The sequence below is a fragment of the Aquarana catesbeiana genome, linkage group LG06, assembly GCF_042186555.1.
Source record: "Aquarana catesbeiana isolate 2022-GZ linkage group LG06, ASM4218655v1, whole genome shotgun sequence".
Lineage (NCBI taxonomy): Eukaryota > Metazoa > Chordata > Amphibia > Anura > Ranidae > Aquarana > Aquarana catesbeiana.
Window position 1 is genome coordinate 384,418,174 of NC_133329.1, and position 20,110 is coordinate 384,438,283.

At 43.9% G+C, this 20,110-nt stretch overlaps 1 protein-coding gene across 1 annotated transcript in view; it reads left to right on the plus strand.

The window, feature by feature from the left end:
- CHPF (chondroitin polymerizing factor) overlaps positions 1-14,470 on the plus strand; it is a 57,228-nt gene extending 42,758 nt beyond the window's left edge. The window contains exons 3-4 of the mRNA XM_073634276.1: positions 2,377-2,559; positions 10,121-14,470. Coding sequence (XP_073490377.1) covers positions 2,377-2,559; positions 10,121-11,380 — 1,443 coding nt within the window. The 3' untranslated portion in view covers positions 11,381-14,470. The remainder of the gene's footprint in view (positions 1-2,376; positions 2,560-10,120) is intronic.
- Positions 14,471-20,110: the final 5,640 nt, after the last annotated feature.

A 20,110-nucleotide genomic window follows, 5' to 3' on the forward strand; every position in this document is an offset into this window, starting at 1 on the left:
CACGAAGGATCTGCATTCCTCCTGACGCTGCATGCCAGCCTTTTACCTATTACAAGCCAGTCTTTTGCACCACTTGTGGTGGCAAGAATACAGTCCGCACCTCGCAGGGCTGATATTCTGTCTCAGTAAACCTAAAGATTGTTACTCTTGCACGGGTAAGGAGCAAGAAATGGTGCCACTGCTAGGTCCTATACATGTCAGTGTACAGGAGATGTACAAGGTGATGCTAGGTCAACTGCTGATATTCAGGGTGACCTCAGTCTGCACAGGAAGAATTGTTCAGCTTGATGGGGTGATATTTTATCTTATAAATGCAATCTGAAAAGCTAGCAGTTTTTCAAGTTTTGATTAGAGTAGATGAAAGGGGGGTGGGAGGCAGCACCTGGAAGAAGTTAAAGGTACACTTTACAGCAGTACCATCCTGTTGGACGGTACTTACTATTACTTCACTGCAGAGATCCATGGCGGGTGCCACCATATTGGAATGTTGCAATAGGTTGTAGGGGCAGGTGGGGGTCCAATCCTTTAGTAAGTGGAAGCGAGTTCCTCTCCAGCCATGCCGGTAGGCGTTGGAGAATTTGAGTGTTCTATACAATATCTTTTCTCTAGGTACAATATTTCAATCTCCTTTTTAAGCTCTGTTCATGTTTGTTGTTTTCGGATCTCGAGTAGAATCGCTGCGATTCTGCTGGCGATGTTAAATCGCACTGCAATCACAAAATGCATGTTCGGGGGGCCATTTGCTTTCAATGGCACCTAAAACACGCTGCAGTTTTGTCGTGATTGAGACAAACGTCAACACGCAAAGCTTGTCGGCTAAAAAGGAGCAGATGCTGCATTTGGGCGACAAGGTTTGCTGAGAGATTTAACATTGCTAAACCTCGCCGTGTTTAGGTGCCATTGAAGATTAATGGCAACCTAACGTGCACTTTGCGATTGCAGTGTGAATTGAAATTGCAGGCAAGAGTTGCAGAAATTCTGCCCGAGATCCCAAAATGGCAAATGGGAACAGAGCCTCATGCACACTGCTGCTCCTAAACTCACGGAGCTGTAGGAGCTGTAAGAGCTGTAAGTGTGTGCGCTTTTTTTTTTTGGTTTTTGCCAAAGCCCCTGAAGTCAACTTCATTAAAGCTTATTTGGCTGATCTATAAAAACTGGAAAGTGGAAAATGTGGAGCAGCTGTGCATGGTAGCCAAGCGGCTTCTAACTTCAGCTTGTTCAATTTAAGCTTTGACAATAAAACCTGGAAGCTGATTGGTTTCTATGCAGAGCTGCACCAGATTTTGGACTCTCCAGTTTTAGTAAATCCCCCCCCCCCCCCCCCCCCCCCCCCCATGTGTCCATGCACACATAGGCTTCTACCAGACTTTAGGAGCAGCAGAGTTTAGAGGCAGTCAAAGCTCCTCTCCTGGACACAGAAGAATCGCATTCAGGAGAGGAGCTTTTAGGCATAAAAAAAGCCAAATGCACATCTAACACTTCAGCATCTCTCTCTCTCTCTCTCTCTCTCTCTCTCTCTCTCTCTCTCTCTCTCTCTCTCTCTCTCTCTCTCTCTCTCTCTCTCTCTCTCTCTCTCTCTCTCTCTCTCTCTCTCTCTCTCTCTCTCTCTCTCTCTCTCTCTCTCTCTCTCTCTCTCTCTCTCTCTCTCTCTCTCTCTCTCTCTCTCTCTCTCTCTCTCTCTCTCCAAAATCATTCAAAGAGTGACGGCGCTGAGCGCTAAAAATTGGTCTGGGCAGGAGGGGGGGGTTTAAGTGCCCAGTAAGCAAGAGGTTAATGAATAATTACTCTCACTTGTAGTCGAATTCTTCTTAATTAGGATTTTGTTGTGTAAAATTTAGCCTTGCTCCTAAGTGCCGGTTCACACAGGGGCGACTTGTCAGGCGACCTAGTCGCCTGACAAGTCGCCTCTCGTTCTGTGCTACGGAACCGTTCTAATAGGAGCGACGCAAGTCGCTCTGACTTAGAAAAAGGTTCCTGTACTACTTTGGGGGCGACTTGCATAGACTTCTATGCAGAAGTCGTTTTGCAAGTCGCCTCGGAAGTAGTTTGCAGGTCGCCTCGCTGAGGCGACCTGCAAGTCGTGCCGCCCCTGTGTGAACCGGGGCTCAGGCTTTCATTGGGGGTGTATTCATTTTTGCACATGGTCTTGAATAAACCTTTTAGGAAAAGTACTTCGTGTGCAAATTACCAAATCTTGGTTGCAATCAATAGCCTGCATTTGTGGGAATATTTTGTAGTAATGTGTCCCATAGAAAATGTTGATTCTGAAAGTAAGGTTTTTCTGACAAATCTGTTGGGGATGTACTCATTTGCTGAGCAATGTATATATCTTTCTCCTCTAAATCACTTTTTTTTTTTGTTTTTTATTTTCTGCAGGGGGTGCGATACCGTTACTTTGAACTTGGAAAGAACGCAGACCCTGAAAGAGAGAATGACCCCCGCTTCAAGAACGCATTCACAGCCCACCCTGTTCTGGACCCAGTACAGATGTATCGCCTCCACAAGCACTTTGCACAGCTTGAGCTGGAGAGGACTTACCTGGAGATCGAGCAGCTGCAGGTGAGCAACGGCAAATGTAACTGGAGCACAGAAAAAAAGAGGGTTCCGGGCCGAAAGCAAGAAAGTCATTTTAGCTTACATTTTTTTTTACCTACACAGAAAACAATGACAACCAGCTTGCACTGGGCAGCATCCCCATTTTTCACGGTGTTGGTGTTGAAGGCTTGGTGCTACATCCTACTATCGGCAGTTTTTTATTTTAATTTTATTTAGACTCGGTGGGAGGCTATGGCAGCTCCCTAGCTGCATTTGTTTTAGTTGCCGGTGTCGCGTCACATTCGGCTACCCAACATATTTTGCTACCTGCTGGAGTGCGCATGCGCAACACTGTTGTTAGACCACTTTGCCACAGGGCCCCTCACGGGCTCGCTACGCTTCGGGCACGGCCTAGCTTCGCTCGGCATAATTATAATCCGACTCTTATGTCCACTTGGATGGTGGGGCTTGAACCTGGACTCAGGGGTGTGGGCACAAAATTCTGCGCAGGCGCAGATTGCCACAGTGTTGGAACGCATATGGCAGCGTCGCGCATGGGCAGTCTAGCGGGTCGCCATATGTGATGCTACACTGGCCTGGAACAAGTAAAGGACCTCATCATGTGTATTTCATGTGTACATCATGTGTAACCCTTAGAATCAGTTGGCTGTAGGTAGCCAGGAATCCCGTGGCATACAGTAGGCCGTCACCCCACGTAAGCTTGGAAGCCGGGTATTTTGCAGCTGCTGTGGATGAGGGAGCCGTGTGGGAGGGTTGTGAAGGTGAGTATTAGGTGGTGAGGGCCAACTCGCACTATGTGTGGTGACAGACGTTTTTAATGCATTGTAAAACGTCTCTTACAGCAGGGAAACGCAAACAATAGCGTCCCTTGTGTCCTTTCACACTGCAATGCTTGACATGCTGCATTTTATTGCAGAGTACAGGCCTGAATCGCACTACAATGTCAGACAGCGCACTGTCGGACGTTTCAGTGAATGAAGTGTATGTTTTGTACACTTCAAATAAAGTTCATACAAAACAAAAAGAAGCTGTGCGATGTGCTGCCTCCTAGCAGCAAGCAATGCAGAGAGGCCGGAGCGCTGTGTTGCCCCTGCTGCTCTGCAATTTAGCAGGTTGAACAGTGTGAATTCTGGTTGGACAATATGACATGGTCGAATTAAATCCTAACTCCAGGTTTGATTTAACTTTAAATAATTTGCTCCGATGACACCGGAAGAGAGTCGTAGAGAAATCTGAAGGACAGATCATCCCCGGCCATCTCTGACTCTCCAAGGCCCGGGCGCAACGGTATGATGTCTGGGCCGGCGGAAATAAAGCCTGAGATTGTGAAATTTTATTTATTTATTTATTTATTTATTTATTTTTTTTTTTTTTTTTCTCAGCCTTTCCTGCCTAGAGGAGAGATGTGGGGTCTTGTAGATCCCACATCTATCCATAAAGAGGACCTTTCATGCACTATTCCAGGAGATGTTTACATTCCTTGTAATAGAAATAAAAGTGATCAAAAATTAGAAAGTGTAAGTTTTTTAAATAGAAGAAATAATAAAAAAAAAAGTGCTCGCGCACGGAAGCAAACGCATGCGTACATCACGCCCGCATGTATAATTTGAATGTCGTTTACATACAGTATGTGAGGTATCACCATAAAGGTTAGAGCAATAATTTTAGCCCAAGACCTCCTCTAACTCTAAACAGGTAACCTGTAAAAAAAAAAAAAAAAAATGGTACCAAAGTTTGGCACCATTCCACGAACGTGCGTAATTTTAAAGCATGACATGTTGGGTATCTATTTACTCAGCCTAACATCTTTCACATTATACAAAAAAAATTAACGTTTTTTTTTATGTTTTATTCATGAAACTTTTTTCCCCCAAAAAAACGTGTTTAAAAAAATCGCTGGGTAACGCTAAAGGAAAACCTGCAAATATGACCTGTTGGGGGTACTTGAGGACTGAGGTTGAGGACCACTGCTGTATAGAATGATGCTCGATGCCCAACATACTGAAAAAGGATTTGGTGTTGACAGACATTATTCATAAAAGTGAAAAGCTGTCATATTTTGGGCACACTGCCTCCTTGGTATTATCTAGTTCTGTTCTGCTCAGATAAAGCACCCAAGGTGGTAGGGAATGAATTGCCATCATCCGTCAGATGTGTGTGGGGAGAGTGCTCTTCTTTTATGACCATTTTCTAAAGATGAGGTCATAGTATACGGCAGAACAACTCAATGACCCGGTCATGTGCCCAGCAATGTTTACTTGCTATAGAAGAGAACCAGTATGACTACATACCATTACACTGTTTATCTGTACAGCCTGTCTGTTGTATTAACCTCGGAGTCTTAGCAACGTGTGTGTGTTAAGGTCGTGCCTTCTCTAAAAGTGAAGGTTAAAGTTGTTGTAACCCTCAGACATGAAATGTGAACAAAGCAGATCCTATAGTGTGCACTTTGCTCAATTAGGAGTACTGAGTGTCATTTCTGTTTGCTGCTTCATTCCGCTATCTGCAAGAGTCACTTTTACAAGTTTACACCAAGAGACTAAAAGATGAGAGGGGGGGAGGGGGCTGGGGTCTGACACACTGCATCGCCGATCACAGTAAAGAGCCCCTAATGTAGGCTCTTTACCATGTGATCAGCTGTGTCCAATCGCAGCATAAACAGGAAGAGCCATGTATCGGCTTTTCCTCCACTCGCACTGTCAGACGCAATTAGAGGAGAGCCAATTGGCTGCTCTCCTAACAGTGGGGGTCTGCGCTGATTCCCCCGACCGCCCCCCCCCCCCCCAGGTTGACCACCAGGGTTGCCAATCGGTGCCTATTAGAGGTGCCAATCGGTGCCCAGCAGTAGTGCCTCCTCCTCAGTGCTGCCTATCAGAGCCATCTATCAGTGCCCATAAGTGCCACCACACCAGTACCCTCTGTGCAGACCAGTCAAGTTCCTCCACCCCAAATGCTCTCATCCATGTTTTTATGGACCTTGCTTTCTGCACTGGTCCAAATCATTTGGTGGAGGCGGGATTATCATGTGGGGTTGTTCTTCAGGGGTTGGGCTTGGCCCCTTAGTTCCAGTGAAGGGAACTCTTAAGGAGTCAGCATACCAAGACATTTTGGGCAATTTCATGCTCCCAACTTTGTGGGAACAGTTTGGAGATGGCCCCTTCCTGTTCCAACATGACTGCGCACCAGTGTACAAAGCAAGGTCCATAAAGACATGGATGAGCGAGTGCACAAAGTTGGGTGTAACCTGGAATTCCACTTTGATATAGGAACCCTGCTGGTGCCCGTGTTGGGGTTGGGGGTATTCTACTCCTATTTGTAATGCTGATATGTTGCATCCTGCTGCTGTGCTGTACACTCCATTAGTCTTGCTGTTGGCGGGGGCATTTTTATGTTCCGATATGAAGAAGGATTTTCTACATCATTTTCCATCAGACTTTGCAGCAAGAGGAACGAGACACCCGTGCTAGGCTTCCTAAAAGACCAATCTATAAAATCCGGCCTCTGGAGATCCAGAGTGGTATAAATAAAAGGGGGGGGGTCTTTCCTTCTCCACGTGTAACTGAAATATCAGCTTGACCAGACATCCATGTGAGATGACAATCTGGCAGTTGTTTGGCCATCTGGCTCCAGTTTCTCATGTAAAGTAATTTCTCATCTTCCAGTGTAATGGGCCCACAGACAGTAGCTGCTCTGTTCCTGACATTCTGCTCTGGGAAGGTGTTCAGTGCTGCCCTCAAGTGGCCTGTTAAATGAACTACATTTTTTTTTTTTTTTTAATTTTTATTTTTTTTGTTTTTTTTTTTTTTTTTTTTTTTTTTTGCCGCTTGTCTTCTGTAGCGTCTGCCATGCATCTGTAACTCCTCTGTTTATCTCTGTTCCGAGGCGTTCCAGTAGAATGTTCACTGTACACAGGAAAATAAATTTTATGTTGGCAGGGATTGGCACAGAAACACTGGCTGGGATATGTGATTTGACAGAAAAGGGAAGAAGAAAACGTTATCACTATTAGCAAGTGTTTTTCTCGTTCTGTCTTCCCACGTTCATGGATTTGTGGCATGAATATAAATTGTGTTACAAGTGGCATGGAAGAGAAGCTTCCCCACATACTGTGTGTGTATATGTGTGTGTGTGTGTGTGTATATATATATATATATATATATATATATATATATATATATATGTGTGTATATATATATTATAAAATAAATTTGTTCAAAGGTAGATCTGTGTTGCCACCTTGTGTCGGTCTGAAGTTACTGCATGCAGTGGAAGGAATACTTGATTGTAAACCTTCCTCCTTCTTTTTTTTTTTTTTTTTTTTTTTTTTTTTTTATTAAACATATCATACTTGCCTCCACTGTGCATTTCGTTTTGCACAGTATGTCCCTGAACCTTGTTTTCTGGGGTCCCCCGATGGCGCTTGCGGCTCGTCCTCGTATCAGTAAACCCCCCTGGGAGAAGCGCTCTCCCTGGGGGTTACCTTACGGCCGTGCTCCCGAGTCCAGTATTTGCGTCCATAGACACAGAACGCTGGACTCTGCCCCGGTGCCTGCGTCATTAGATTTGATTGACAGCAGCGGGAGCCAATCAAGAGCCGAGAACCCCGGGCAGAGAAGGTGAACGCATCTGCGCTGAGGGAACGAACAGGCTCAGGTGAGTAAAATGGGGGGCCGTTCACTGTCAGAAGTTTTTTCACCTTAATGCATTAAGGTGAAAAAACACGCGGGTTTACAACCCCTTTAAAGTAAGTCTTGCTATGGGGGCACCCGAGCTGCAGCTCCGTGTGTCCATTCAGACATGGTTCAGCCTTGCCCCCTCTCTTTCCTGATTGGCTAACTGACTTTGACAGCAGCAGGAGCCAATGGCACCGCTGCTGTGTCTCCACCAATCAGGAGAGAGAGAGTCCCAGGTGGCCGAGACACTCGTGGACATCACTGGACAGAGAAGGGGCTCCGGTAGGTATTGGGGGGGCTGCTGCACACAGAAAGCTTTTTATCTTTAATGCATAAAGATGTAAAAAAAAACTTTGGATTTTACAACCGCTTTAAAGCAGAGCTCCAGGCTCCTTCAGAAAAAAATTAAGTTGGCAGCTACAAATACTGGACCTGCTGATTTTTTTTTTTTTTTAACTTGCCTGTCCACGAATCCAGCGGTGTCTTTACCTGAGCCGGTTTTTCAATTGCCTCTCGGGTGCTGCCGCTGCCATCTCGGGTAAGGGAAACCATCAGTGAAGCCCTGCGGCTTCACAGCCAGTTCCCTACTGCGCATGAACGAAGCGCGCTGTGCTTTGTGAATAGCCTGGCGGCCGGGGAAGGAGGAGAGGGGCCAAACTTCCGGATGAGTTTGCCACGGTGAAGTCGGCAGGAAGTGGGAGCGGGTACCTGTCAAAACCAGGAGGCAAATAAGCGGAGCTTCCCCGCCTTTTGGGTGAAGGTTAAGGACTCCTTTTAATATGGGTGATTGGCTTCTCTGCCAGCAAGAACCGGCATCAGGGAAACGTCAACCCCCTTGCACACATTGGGGTTGCTTTACTAAAACTGGAGTGTGCAAAATCTGGTGCAGCTCTGCATAGAAACCAATCTGCTTTCAAGTGGTTGGGGTTTTTTTTTTTTTTTGTTAAATAAGCTGTTAGAAGCTGATTGGCTGCCATGCACAGTTGCACCCAATTTTACACTCTCCAGTTTTAGCCCCATTGTATGCAGTCAGGACATTTGTACCCTGTACAATTCAAGGGCCAATGATTTGGGACCTTTGACTGGCCCTGGAAGCAGACAGTTTGTGTCAATGGCTGGTGGTTCTGGACACATTCATATTGCCTGCATCTAACCGTCCAGTGTGTATGTTGTCAAAGCAGCGTTTAGCTGCATCTGAACCCGGCCGACTAATCGCACATGAGCCCTAAATTTTTTATGTTCCTTAACCACTTCCTTACCAGGCCAATTCTGACATTTCTCTCCTACATGTAAAAATCATCATTTTTTTTTGCTAGAAAATTACATAGAACCCCCAAACATTATATATGTTTTTTTTTTTTTAATAAAGACCCTAGAGAATACAATGGCGGTTGTTGCAACTTTTTATCTCACACGGTATTTGCGCAGGAATTTTTCGAACGCGTTTTTTTTTTTTTTTTGGGGAAAAAAAACAGTTTTGTGTTTTACAAAAAAACAAAACAGTAAAGTTAGCCCAATGTTTTTGCATACTGTGAAAGATGAAGTTACGCCGAGTAAATAGATACCTAACATGTCACACTTCAAAATTGCACACGCTCGTAGAATGGCGCCAATGTTCGGTACTTAAAAATCCCCATAGGCGACGCTTGAAATTTTTTTGCTGGTTACATGTTTTGAGTTACAGAGGAGGTCTAGTGACAAAATTATTGCTCACTCCAACGTTCGCGGCGATACCGCCACATGTATGGTTTGAACACCGTTTTCATATGTGGGTGGGACTTGCGTATGCGTTCGCTTCTGCGTGCGAGCACACGGGGACAGCGGCGCTTTAAAAATTTTTATTTTTTTTTTATTGATAATTATATTTAGTTTTTTTGAATTTGACACTTTTTTTGAAAAAAAAAAATGTTTGATCACTTTTATTCCTATTACAAGGAATGTAAACATCCCTTGTAATAGGAATATAACATGACAGGTCCTCTTAATAGTGAGATATGGGGTCAATAAGACCCCATATCTCACCACTAGGCTGGGAAGCCTGAAATGGAAAAAAAAAAAATAAAACGATCACCGCTTCCCAGCCGAAGCGGTGCCATTTTTTTTAATGGAGAGGCCGGGCGTGACGTCATAATATCGCTGAGAGTGACGGGAAGTATAATTCCAGCCGAGTCTATGAAGCAAAGCTTTGTGGCTGTGCCATGAGTTCTCCCATGGATGTTGCATTCCCAGATAAAGGGGGGGAGGGCAGTGGTTAAAGGGTGGTAAAAACTGCAAGTGTAAATGAGCTCTAAACCTCCCTCTCTGGAGCATGTCCCAGCATTATTTCTTTTATATTCCTGTAACAAGAAATGGCTTTTATTTCTCCCTTTGTTTATCACCAGGATTATAAAATTCTTGAAGGGGTAGCTGTTTGAGGGGGCAGTTCCTATTTACATGGCCACAAGCCCAGAACTACATATCCCAAGAACCCTTTCCCTGCATGCTGTCTGTGGGTAGGCTTTTGGAGGCAACGACATGGTTTTGCTGGCAGACAAATTTGTGTACGCAGATGGGAGGAGGGGAAAAAAATTTGTATATATTTGTCTGGATTTGGCCCTTTGTATGCAGTATTGATTAAGGCCTACATATGGCTGAAACGCGTGAACATGGAGGAAAGCATGTGGGTTTTTTTTTTTTTTTTTTTCTTGTGTTTTGTTTTTCGTTTTTGTTTTTTTTGTTTTATCCTGATTCAATAAAGCATCATGTGTCTCGGAAAAGCGGGTGCTCATATTCTCTGTATGCAGTACAGGGCCACAAATGTTTGTAGGAGTTGTTTTAATGTGCCATTACCTGTTAAAGTGTGTTTTTAGTAAATCTCACTTTTGTTTTTTTGTTTTTTTTTTCTTTTGCAGAGGGAGATACAGAACACCAGCAGCCTGTCTGTGGAAGCAGAACAGTCCGCCACCTGGCCCCTTGGGATCAATGCACCATTCCAGCCCCGCACACGTTTTGAGGTCCTACGCTGGGATTACTTCACTGAAGACCAGACTTTCTCTTGTATCGATGACTCTCCCAAGTGCGAGCTGATCGGAGCAGACCTTGCCGATGTAACCGATGTCATCAGCACAGCTGTAGACGAGCTGAACCGCAAGTACCAGCCAGTGCTGCATGTGCGCAAGCAGCAGCTCCTGAACGGTTACCGCCGCTTTGATCCAACGCGTGGCATGGAGTATACACTGGACCTACAGCTGGAGCTGGTGACACAGAAGGGCCACAGCCGTTCCATCACCAAGAGAGTCCACCTAGTACGTCCTCTGAGTGAGGTGGAAATCATCCCCATGCCGTATGTGACTGAAGCCAGTCGTATCAACATCATCCTACCCCTGACCGCTCAAGACCGAGAACACGCTGGGGCCTTCCTTAAGGCCTTCACAGACATCCAGGGCAATGAAAATTCCCTGCTTACCCTGTTGTTCATCTATGACCCCTTCCAAGCCCAGCAGGTCAGCCAAAATGACATTTTCAGCCAAGTCAAAACCCAAATTGCAGAGTACGAGCGCAAATACCGCGACATAAAAATCCCCTGGATCAGCGTGAAGACTGACGCGCCTTCCCAAATCCGGCTAATGGACATTATCTCCAAAAAGCACCCTGTGGATACGCTATTCTTTCTGGCCGGCGTTGGGAGCCATGTCAGCACTGAGTTCCTCAACCGCTGTCGCATGAACACCATCAACAACTGGCAGGTCTTCTTCCCCATCCACTTCCAAGGTTACAACCCTGAGGTGTCCGAACACGGACAGCAGTCTCCCTCAGGCACCCTGGAACTGGTGCGTGACGCCGGCCGATTTGACAGGGACGTCTTTGATGAGGCTTGCTTCTACAATGCCGACTACATGGCAGCACGCACCAAAATGGCAGCCGACGCTCAGGAGAACGAGGAAATCGTGGAAATGCTCGACATTTTTGAGATGTTTATCCGCTACTCGGGGCTCCATGTCTTTCGGGCAGTGGAGCCAGCCCTGCTTCAATCCTACCGCACACGTTCTTGTAACCCACGCCTCAGCGAGGAAATTTACCATCGGTGCGTGCAGAGCAATTTAGAAGGACTGGGCTCTCGTTCCCAGCTGGCTATGCTTCTTTTTGAGCAGGAACAAGGGAACAGCACCTGACCAGAGCCTTAAAACGGTCAGCTTCTGGCTTCATTGTGGTTGTGGGGCCTTTAGAGACCTCGGACTGCTTTCTACATACCAGGACACTGATGTAGGTGTCAGAAACTGAACTTTACCGGTACCTCCGGCCTCATTACAGCACCAAGTGTGTGCTTCATCTTAAAATGAGACTATAAACTTGAAAACTGTTACCGTTGGACGTGAGGGGACCTCCCCTTTAACATGGACTGCTGACAGTGTTGTCTTTTTTGTTTTTTGTTTTTTTTGTTTGTGCAGCACCGCACTCTGCAATAATCGCTGAACTTGCAACGATTTTGTTGACGTTACTTCTTCCTGGAGAGTGGAAGGGCTCCTCCTTCATGGTTCCTCATCCAAAGAACGCTTGAACAAACATCCCAATTTTGTTTTGTCAAGAACGTTTTAATTTAACTCTGTGGTCCATTGGTTTTACGGGATAGATTTTATTTTATATAGTTGAGCAGAAATAATAAACTTTTTGTTGTAAATCTTTGTTGCCCCAGTGCTGTAAAGTATGTAGCACCATCTCTGTAGAGTACGTACAAGAGTCCTTTTGCTTTTTCTTCATCTCATGCTTATATGGAGAGACAAGGGCTTTTGACTTCGCTGCTTCAGGGGCTCAAAAACAATGTCCTCTGTTCTCTTGTACAAATGGTTCACCTTATTTCTAACTTTTTAGCCTTCAGCTTTTAAGTTGGTTTCTTTTACGTCTTTTCACGACCTATACGTCTTTTCACATCCTATATGTCTTTTCACGTCCACAGATGTCATGCACAAGTTGGGTTGGATGGCAGCAGGTTAATCATCTCTTTTCATTGTAAATTGAGAAGCTGACTGCCCAATTATCTGATTTAATGGTCATTCACCTCCAAACTGGCAGTCTCAAGTATACAGCTTCATCTATGAGATGTAATTTGCTTAAAACCATAAAAACCCAACTCTAACCACGGTACTGCTCCAAGGTCCTCCACTGTATCCGTCTTAGCCGGGGGTGTACACCACTTCCCAGGATTCGTTGCTTCTCAAACTCGCCTAGTAAAAGCGCGAAGTTGCACACTGACTACTAACGACTATATCGATCCAGCAGAAATGAGGACACTCAATCCACGCCTCCCTTTAACTCATTTTACCTCCTGCTGGAGCTTAACTGCAGAGCTCTGATTAAGCCCCAGCAGGGGGTGAAACATGTAGGCGTGGGGCGACGTGTCCTCATTTCTGCAGGATCAATAAAGGTTTTTAAGCTGCTCAGACTAGCGGTGTGCAGCTTCACATTTGTACTACTCCAAGTAAACTTGTATATGATTAGATTCCGCATCCTATTCGATCAGCTTTTTTGTTTTTGCTGTTTGTCCCTATTGGGGAAAATTGGTTCTGTCACTGCGACAGGTGTGGAGAATTCTCTGATACCGACACAGCAGTCAAAATTCTGAAGGAAGCCCATTCCCCACTCATTGGTGTCTGTCTCACCACTGGAAAATTCCCTTAACTTCCTGTTTCAATAACAATGTTGTCACCAAACTGGAAGTAAGTGGATGAGGAGCTCTTTATGTAGCAATAAAAAGTCTACAGCTCTTAATTTCCAGCTTTACTGAAAGTGTTTTTTTTGTTTTGTGGTTTTGTTGTTTTTTTTGTTGTAGTCTCCTTTAGGGCCCATTCACACCTCTGTGATGGTTTTTATGTGCATTTTTGTCACTCAGTAAAACGGAACTAAACTCACCGCAGAAACTTTTTTTGTTTAATTTTATTCTATTTATATGGCGGTGCGGAAGAGGGGTGGAGAGGAAAGGCCATTTATTCAGCGGTCTAGTTCCACTTTGTTTAAGGCAGCCCATTAAAGTGAATGGGCTGGTAATGCATCACAGTGCCCCAAAACATGAATGAGCACCGTTCTTGACTGTTCACATTGCATGGTACAGCATTACTGTGCATTTTGGTGCTCTAAAATGCAGGTGCATTAGGGTGTCATTCAAAATGCCAAATCACAAAGGTGCAAATGGGCCCTAAAATGCCTTGAATTTCAGTGACCACATACGTGGCACTGACGTTACTTATCAGTAAACTGATCAAGATTGTTAGCACGTGGTACAGTAACCCATAACAACCAATGAAAGTTCACTTTACTGAGGCGTGAGCCGTACAGGATGGATTTTGATTGGCTGCTGTGAATTCTGGTTTGCTCTCCTGGACTGAGCAGTTGTCACCCATATCAACCAATTCGGTTCTGCCTGTTCTCCCCCCACATGTGTTTTTCAGGCGTTAACAGTCCAAGCCAGATGCTATTGCTGTGCATGACATGCCAGTCCCTCTTCTCCATTTCTCTGGTCCTAAATGTGTTTTGTGTTGACATGGAAATTTTATAGATAGGCAACTCCTATCCTCAAATTGATTAGTGGTTCCAAATTATTAACTACTGCAGTAGGGAACAGACACAAAAGATACACTTCACATCTTTCCAAATAACTGTTCTGCTTTATTATGACCCAATTGAAGGTGTTTATACACATGATTACGTAGGTATCACATTAATATTACAATTGTACATTTTATGGTAACAAGGGGCGTAACATAGGCAGGCTTATTCTAATCAGGACTCGAAAGAATGCAAATGTAATGAAAACCTTTAGTGCCGTGTGCACAGTGAGGGTAGTGTGCAATACATACAAAATAGAATACAATTATATACAGAACTTACAAATTTCCTTTACAGTGTCTTCCCAGCTGTGTGTGACACATGTTTTAGTTTTGCCTTTCTCTACACTTGAATCCATCCTTGACTTTTGTTGCGTGCGGCAGTAGTTGGCCTCATTGCCGTTCCCTCGAGCGATGCGGAGGCCCATCTGAAACTGGCTGTATAGATCTTACACTGGGGACGAAGGAGGTGCCGGCCTGCCGAACTGCTTTTCTGAATCAGAAGGAAACAATTATCCTGAAGATTTTTGTTTTTTCTACTACAAATCTGAAACGCCGCAGGCGCCTCTTGGAAGCAACTGTTTTTATATTATAAATCTATTTAATATTTTGGGATTTTGTCATTGATTTAATTATACTACTTTAATAAAAATGCAACAAATATTTTCTGATTTTGTTCTTTTTGTTGTATTGTGTGTGCTTGTGTTTTTTATTTATTTTTTATATTTTGCCATTGAACAGTTGTTAGAGGCTCCTCTCCTGTACTGAAATTGCTTACTCTGATTTCACTGTAATCTTCTAAGTGTGCATTAAGAAGCTGTCAGATTGAGCCCACATCATTACTTGGCTGGAGGACACCTAGCATCATCTAACTCTTTGCTCTCCAGCCTGACTGTCCCTGACCCATTCCTTTTCATTCATGAGATCTCAGTTCTTTCAATCATGGAGGCTCAGGATCACATGTGAGGGTTACCTAGGGCTATCTGCTTGCAAATGCAGGCTGCCTAGGAACACCCACTCCTCCAGACTGATATCCACCCATTAAAGAGGTAGTAAATCCCTTAGCCACTTCCTTACTGGGCCATAGTAAAATGACGCCAGCAGGAACGCTTTTTCCCTCCGGGCGGTTGTCATATGACTTCTGCCCGCTCTCGCCTGTCTCGGGGGCCGACCAGGGCTTGTCCCTTGAGACAGCCCATCCCCAATCAGTGTAAAGAGCCAATAAAAATGTCTCTTTACCACGTGAACGGCTGTGTCCAATCACAGGCGGTCACATGCACTGTCCTTGTGCACTCTGACACAGCCCATCCCCAATCAGGGTAAAGAGCCAATCAAATTGGCTTTTTACTACGTGACTGGCTGTGTCCAGTCACAGCCGGTCACAGAATGTAAACAAGTCATGGTAACTAGCTGTTACCAGGTTCCCGTGAGAAGGATATTGTGGTAACAGCAAGTTACCGTCTACAGTACACACCAATACACAGTGATTGCCCCCAGTAATAAAGAGTACCTGTCGCCAGCCCACGAGAGTACGCGAGTACCTGTCGCCAGCCCACGAGAGTACGCGAGTACCTGTCGCCAGCCCACGAGAGTACGCGAGTACCTGTCGCCAGCCCACGAGAGTACGCGAGTACCTGTCGCCAGCCCACGAGAGTACGCGAGTACCTGTCGCCAGCCCACGAGAGTACGCGAGTACCTGTCGCCAGCCCACGAGAGTATGCGAGTACCTATCTGCAGCGCATGCCTCATAGAATATACGTTGGTGTTTGCTTTCCAAAATAGGGTAATTCCACTGTCCTGGTGCTCCAGTACCTTCAAAAATGTGATGGGTAGTCAGGAAATTAGATGTGTAATTTATGCTCCTAGAACACCTGATGGCGCTCCCTGCATGTTGGACCTCTGTATGTGGCCAGGCTGTGAAAGTCTCACGTGTGTGGTATCGCCATATCCCGGAGGAGTAGCAGAATGTATTTTGGGGTGTAATTGGAAGTATGCATATGCTGTGTGTGAGAAATATATTATGACAATTTTGTGCTGCCCTGACATTTGAGGGACTCAAGAAATGAGATCAGTACATCAGGTGTGATCAATTTTCAATGACTGGCACCATAGCTTGTAAACTCTAACTTTCACACATACGGTTTATCCATTTTTCATCCACCCATTGACAGATGAAAAACTGACTTCAGTGCATTTCCATGGAAAAATGGATGACAACAGATCATCTATTTTCATCCGCTTCCGTCAACATCTTCTTCTTTTTTTTTTTTTTTTTTAATGGATGAAAGCTCTAATTTTTTTTTTCATCCATTTAAGGGTAACTCTACTTTCGTGGGGAAGTCTTATTGTATTTGAATGTTATTACCTTTCCTTTTCGGTCTGCAGCCACTGTAATTTTCTATAAATGCAATGCAATATGGCTACATGGAGTTGTTCTGTACACAGAGTGTGCACTGACCACTCCCCAGAAACATCATTTCCTGCTTGTGTGATTGGCTCACCAATTTTCCCAGAAGTCTGCCTAAGATACAAGTCAGATTTCAGGCATCCCCTGCAAAAAAAATGTCATTTTTGAGATATTTCCAATAGGAGCACGTCTAAAGGGATGCAGGCCCAGCAGATTTCCTCATTGCCCTGCAGCTGCCACAGCTGACTCATAATTGAAACCACCCCTTTTAGACGCACTCAACCAAGAGACAAACGCACATGGATTTCTTCAAAATAACAAAAGGTAGGAATCTGCAACAAAGGTTGTTATAAGCCTTGCAATGTATGCAGATCACCTAGAGGGGAATGTTTGTTTTTTCTCAACAAAAGTGGAGTTAAACTTTTAAAAAAACGAATATAAACGGTCCGTTTTTGCATGAAAAAATGACCCACGGGACTCAAGTGGTTAAGGACTCTAGCTGGCAGATGTCAAAAAACTGATGTAAACTTCATCTGTTTTTTCTTTGAAAAAAAAGTGACTGAACTGATCAAACGAACGATCTGCATGTGTGAAGGGGGCCTAAATATTATCCTCTATTTATTTTTACCAAAGATATATAGCCATATAAATTTTGGCTCAAAGTTATGAACAAGAATCACTTATTTGCAAAATTGTGTAATGCAAAGTGGGTTTTTCAAAATTTTTCTTTTTTTCTTTCTTTCTTTTTTTTTTTACTTTAACAAACCACTGTTTTTTTTTTTTTGTTATTTTTTTTTTTTTTAATTTTTGTGAAATAAAGCTATATTTTGTGTGAAAAAAAATATATAAAAATGTTATTTGGGCACAGTGTTGTATTACTGAGTAATTGTCATTCAAAGTGCGAGAGCACGGAAAGCTGAAAATTGGTCTGGGCAGGAAGGGGGTATAAGTGCCCAGTATTGAAGTGGTAAAAAAAAAAAAAAAAAAATAATGATTTTATTTTTAAATTTGTCACACTTAAATGATTCAGATCATCAGATGCACAAAGATAACCAAAGTAAATACAAAATGCAATTTTTAACTACTTCATGCCAAATCACGTACCTGTACGTCATTTGGTTGAAGTGGTTATACCAGGGTGATGCAGGCATCACCCGGTACTTTTTTTTGCGCTAGCGGGAGCTGCTCGGCCGTTATAAGGAGTGGGAGGGGGCAGCTGTGTGGAGTCACGAACGATGCTCAAATCTGCTTCGATCGAGTCTCCAATGTAAAAACCTGGAAGCGACGTCACTTCTGGTTTACTCTGCTGCTATTGGTGCCAGTTTAAAAAAAATTCAGTATTCCAAAAAGGAGATTTTCAGAGTTTAGAATACTATAGAGTGCAAAGGAGGGGTTTGGGGGTCTTTTAGACCCCCGATCCCTTCATAAAGAGTACCTGGCTGTCACTGCCTTTTACTGTCACATGGGATATTTGCATTCCTTGTGACAGCAATAAAAGTTATCAGATTTTTTTTTTTTTTTTTTTTTTTTAAGCGACAGTGTAAAATAATAAATATAGGGGAAATCCTTTTTTTTTTTTTTTTTTTCTTTTATTTTAAAAGCACCCCGTCCTCATGTGCTTGTGCACCAAAGAAAAACAAGATATTTGGGGGGCACACCGGCCTAAAAGGTGCATTAAAGCTGGTGCAGCCATAAGACAGAACAAAATATTACAGCGCACACATGCAAAAAAGACATTTACCTCCTGCAAGGCTATTTAAAACACCTGAACATTTTCAAAAAATATGGGGATTTGGTCACACCATATTGCTATATGGTGCTTAAGCCCACTTACTGCGACAAAGTACCCTATAGCGTAGGACCCACTAACTATGGGGTACTTTGTCGCAGTAAGTGGGCTTAAAGGGGTTGTAACGGTTCGCGTTTTTTCACCTTAATGCATCCTATGCATTAAGGTGAAAATACATCCGACAACACTGCCCCTCCGCTTTACTTACCTGAGCCCCTAAACTTGCTGCGCTCACCCCCGATGTCCTCTTCGCCGCTCAGCCTGGCCGTTGATTGGCTAGAGTGGATGGATTGAAAGCAGTGCAGTCATTGGCTCGCGCTGCTGTCAATCACATCCAATGATGCGGTGCGCCAGGGGGCGGGGCCGAGTGATACAGTGAGCGGCTATATCACAGGAGTGTGCCCGCAAGAACTAACCACCATGCGAGAGCTCACATGAAGGTGGTTATTTCTTGTTGGGAGGAGCTGAGACAGCCGCCGAGGGACCCCAGAAGACCAGGTTCGGGGGCCACTCTGTGTAAAAAGAGCTGTACAGTGGAGGTAAGTACTGTATAACATGTTTGTTATTTTATAAAAAAAAAAAAAATTTCCTTTACAACCCCTTTAAGCACCATATAGACATATGATGTGACCAAATCCCCATATTTTTTGTAACCGTTAAATTTTTAAACGTCACCTATGGAGATTTTTAAGTAGCGTAGTTTGTCACCATTCCACGAGTGCATGCAATTTTAAAGTGTAACATGTTATCTATTTACTCAGCATAACATCATCTTTCACAATATGTAAAATAATTGAGCTAACTTTACTGTTTTCTTATTTTTTGAATTAAAAAAAATTTTTTTCCAAAAAATTTTGTTTGAAAGACCGCTGTGCAAATACCATGTGATATAAAAGATTGCAATGACTGACATTTTATTCTCTAGGGTCTTTGAGAGATATATATAGATAGATAGATAGATAGAGAGAGATATATATATCTATCTATCTATATATAGATAGATAGAGATATATAGATAGATATATATAGATAGATATATATATAGATAGATAGATAGATAGATAGATAGATAGATAGATAGATAGATAGATAGATAGATAGATAGATAGATAGATATATAGAGAGAGATATAGATAGAGAGAGATATAGAGAGAGATATAGATAGATAGATAGAGAGAGATATAGATAGATAGAGAGAGATATAGATAGATAGAGAGAGATATAGATAGATAGAGAGAGAGAGAGAGAGAGAGAGATATATATATATATATATATAGAGAGAGATATATATATATATAGATATATATATATATATAGAGATAGAGAGAGAGATATATATATATAGATAGATATATATATATATATATATATATAGATATATATATATAGCAAAGACCAGCCAGATGGCTCCAGCTTGGTGGCTCTGGTTTTATCCTATAGTCTCCCCTCCACAGTTCGCACGTCTGATTTCTCTCGTGACCCCCATCCCAGCGGTGTTTCCACTCTTGACTCCTCTCTAAACTCCCCCTCAGAGACTGCAGACATGATACAAGAGATGGTCAGAAGCTGCGGACATGGTGCAGGAGGTGGGGGACAGAGGCTGCGGACATGGTACAGGAGGTGGGGGACAGCCTGCAGACATGGTAGGTCCCTCCTCTGTCCCCCTTCAGTATCCTGTGTCCCTCCAGTTCACAGGCTGTGACAGTGTCCTCCTGTGCCCCTTTCACCTCTCCATAGGACAAGCACATTAGTGTCCTCCTCTGCCCCCTTCACCGCTGCTTCACTCCCAGTCCTCCTCGAGTCCTCTGCCATCTTTGTAAGTTTGTCTCCTCTCCTGTGGCTGCTAGTAGCGAGCGACTCGCGCGACACAGCGGCACTGCCGCGCCGAGAACGAATACCGCTGTGCTAGTACTATAGGCTTCCATTTAAAAATGGCGCCGGGTGGCACCATTACGTTACTGTGCATCCGCCGCTCATCCGCACGTGTATGAGCTTTCCCGAGCTCGGATGGCTTCAGAGCGGCGCATGCATAGTTGCATGGTCGGCCCGTGGCCATCATTTTTACGGGCACCGCTGCCCGTAATGGGCTTTAACGGGCAGCCAGAAA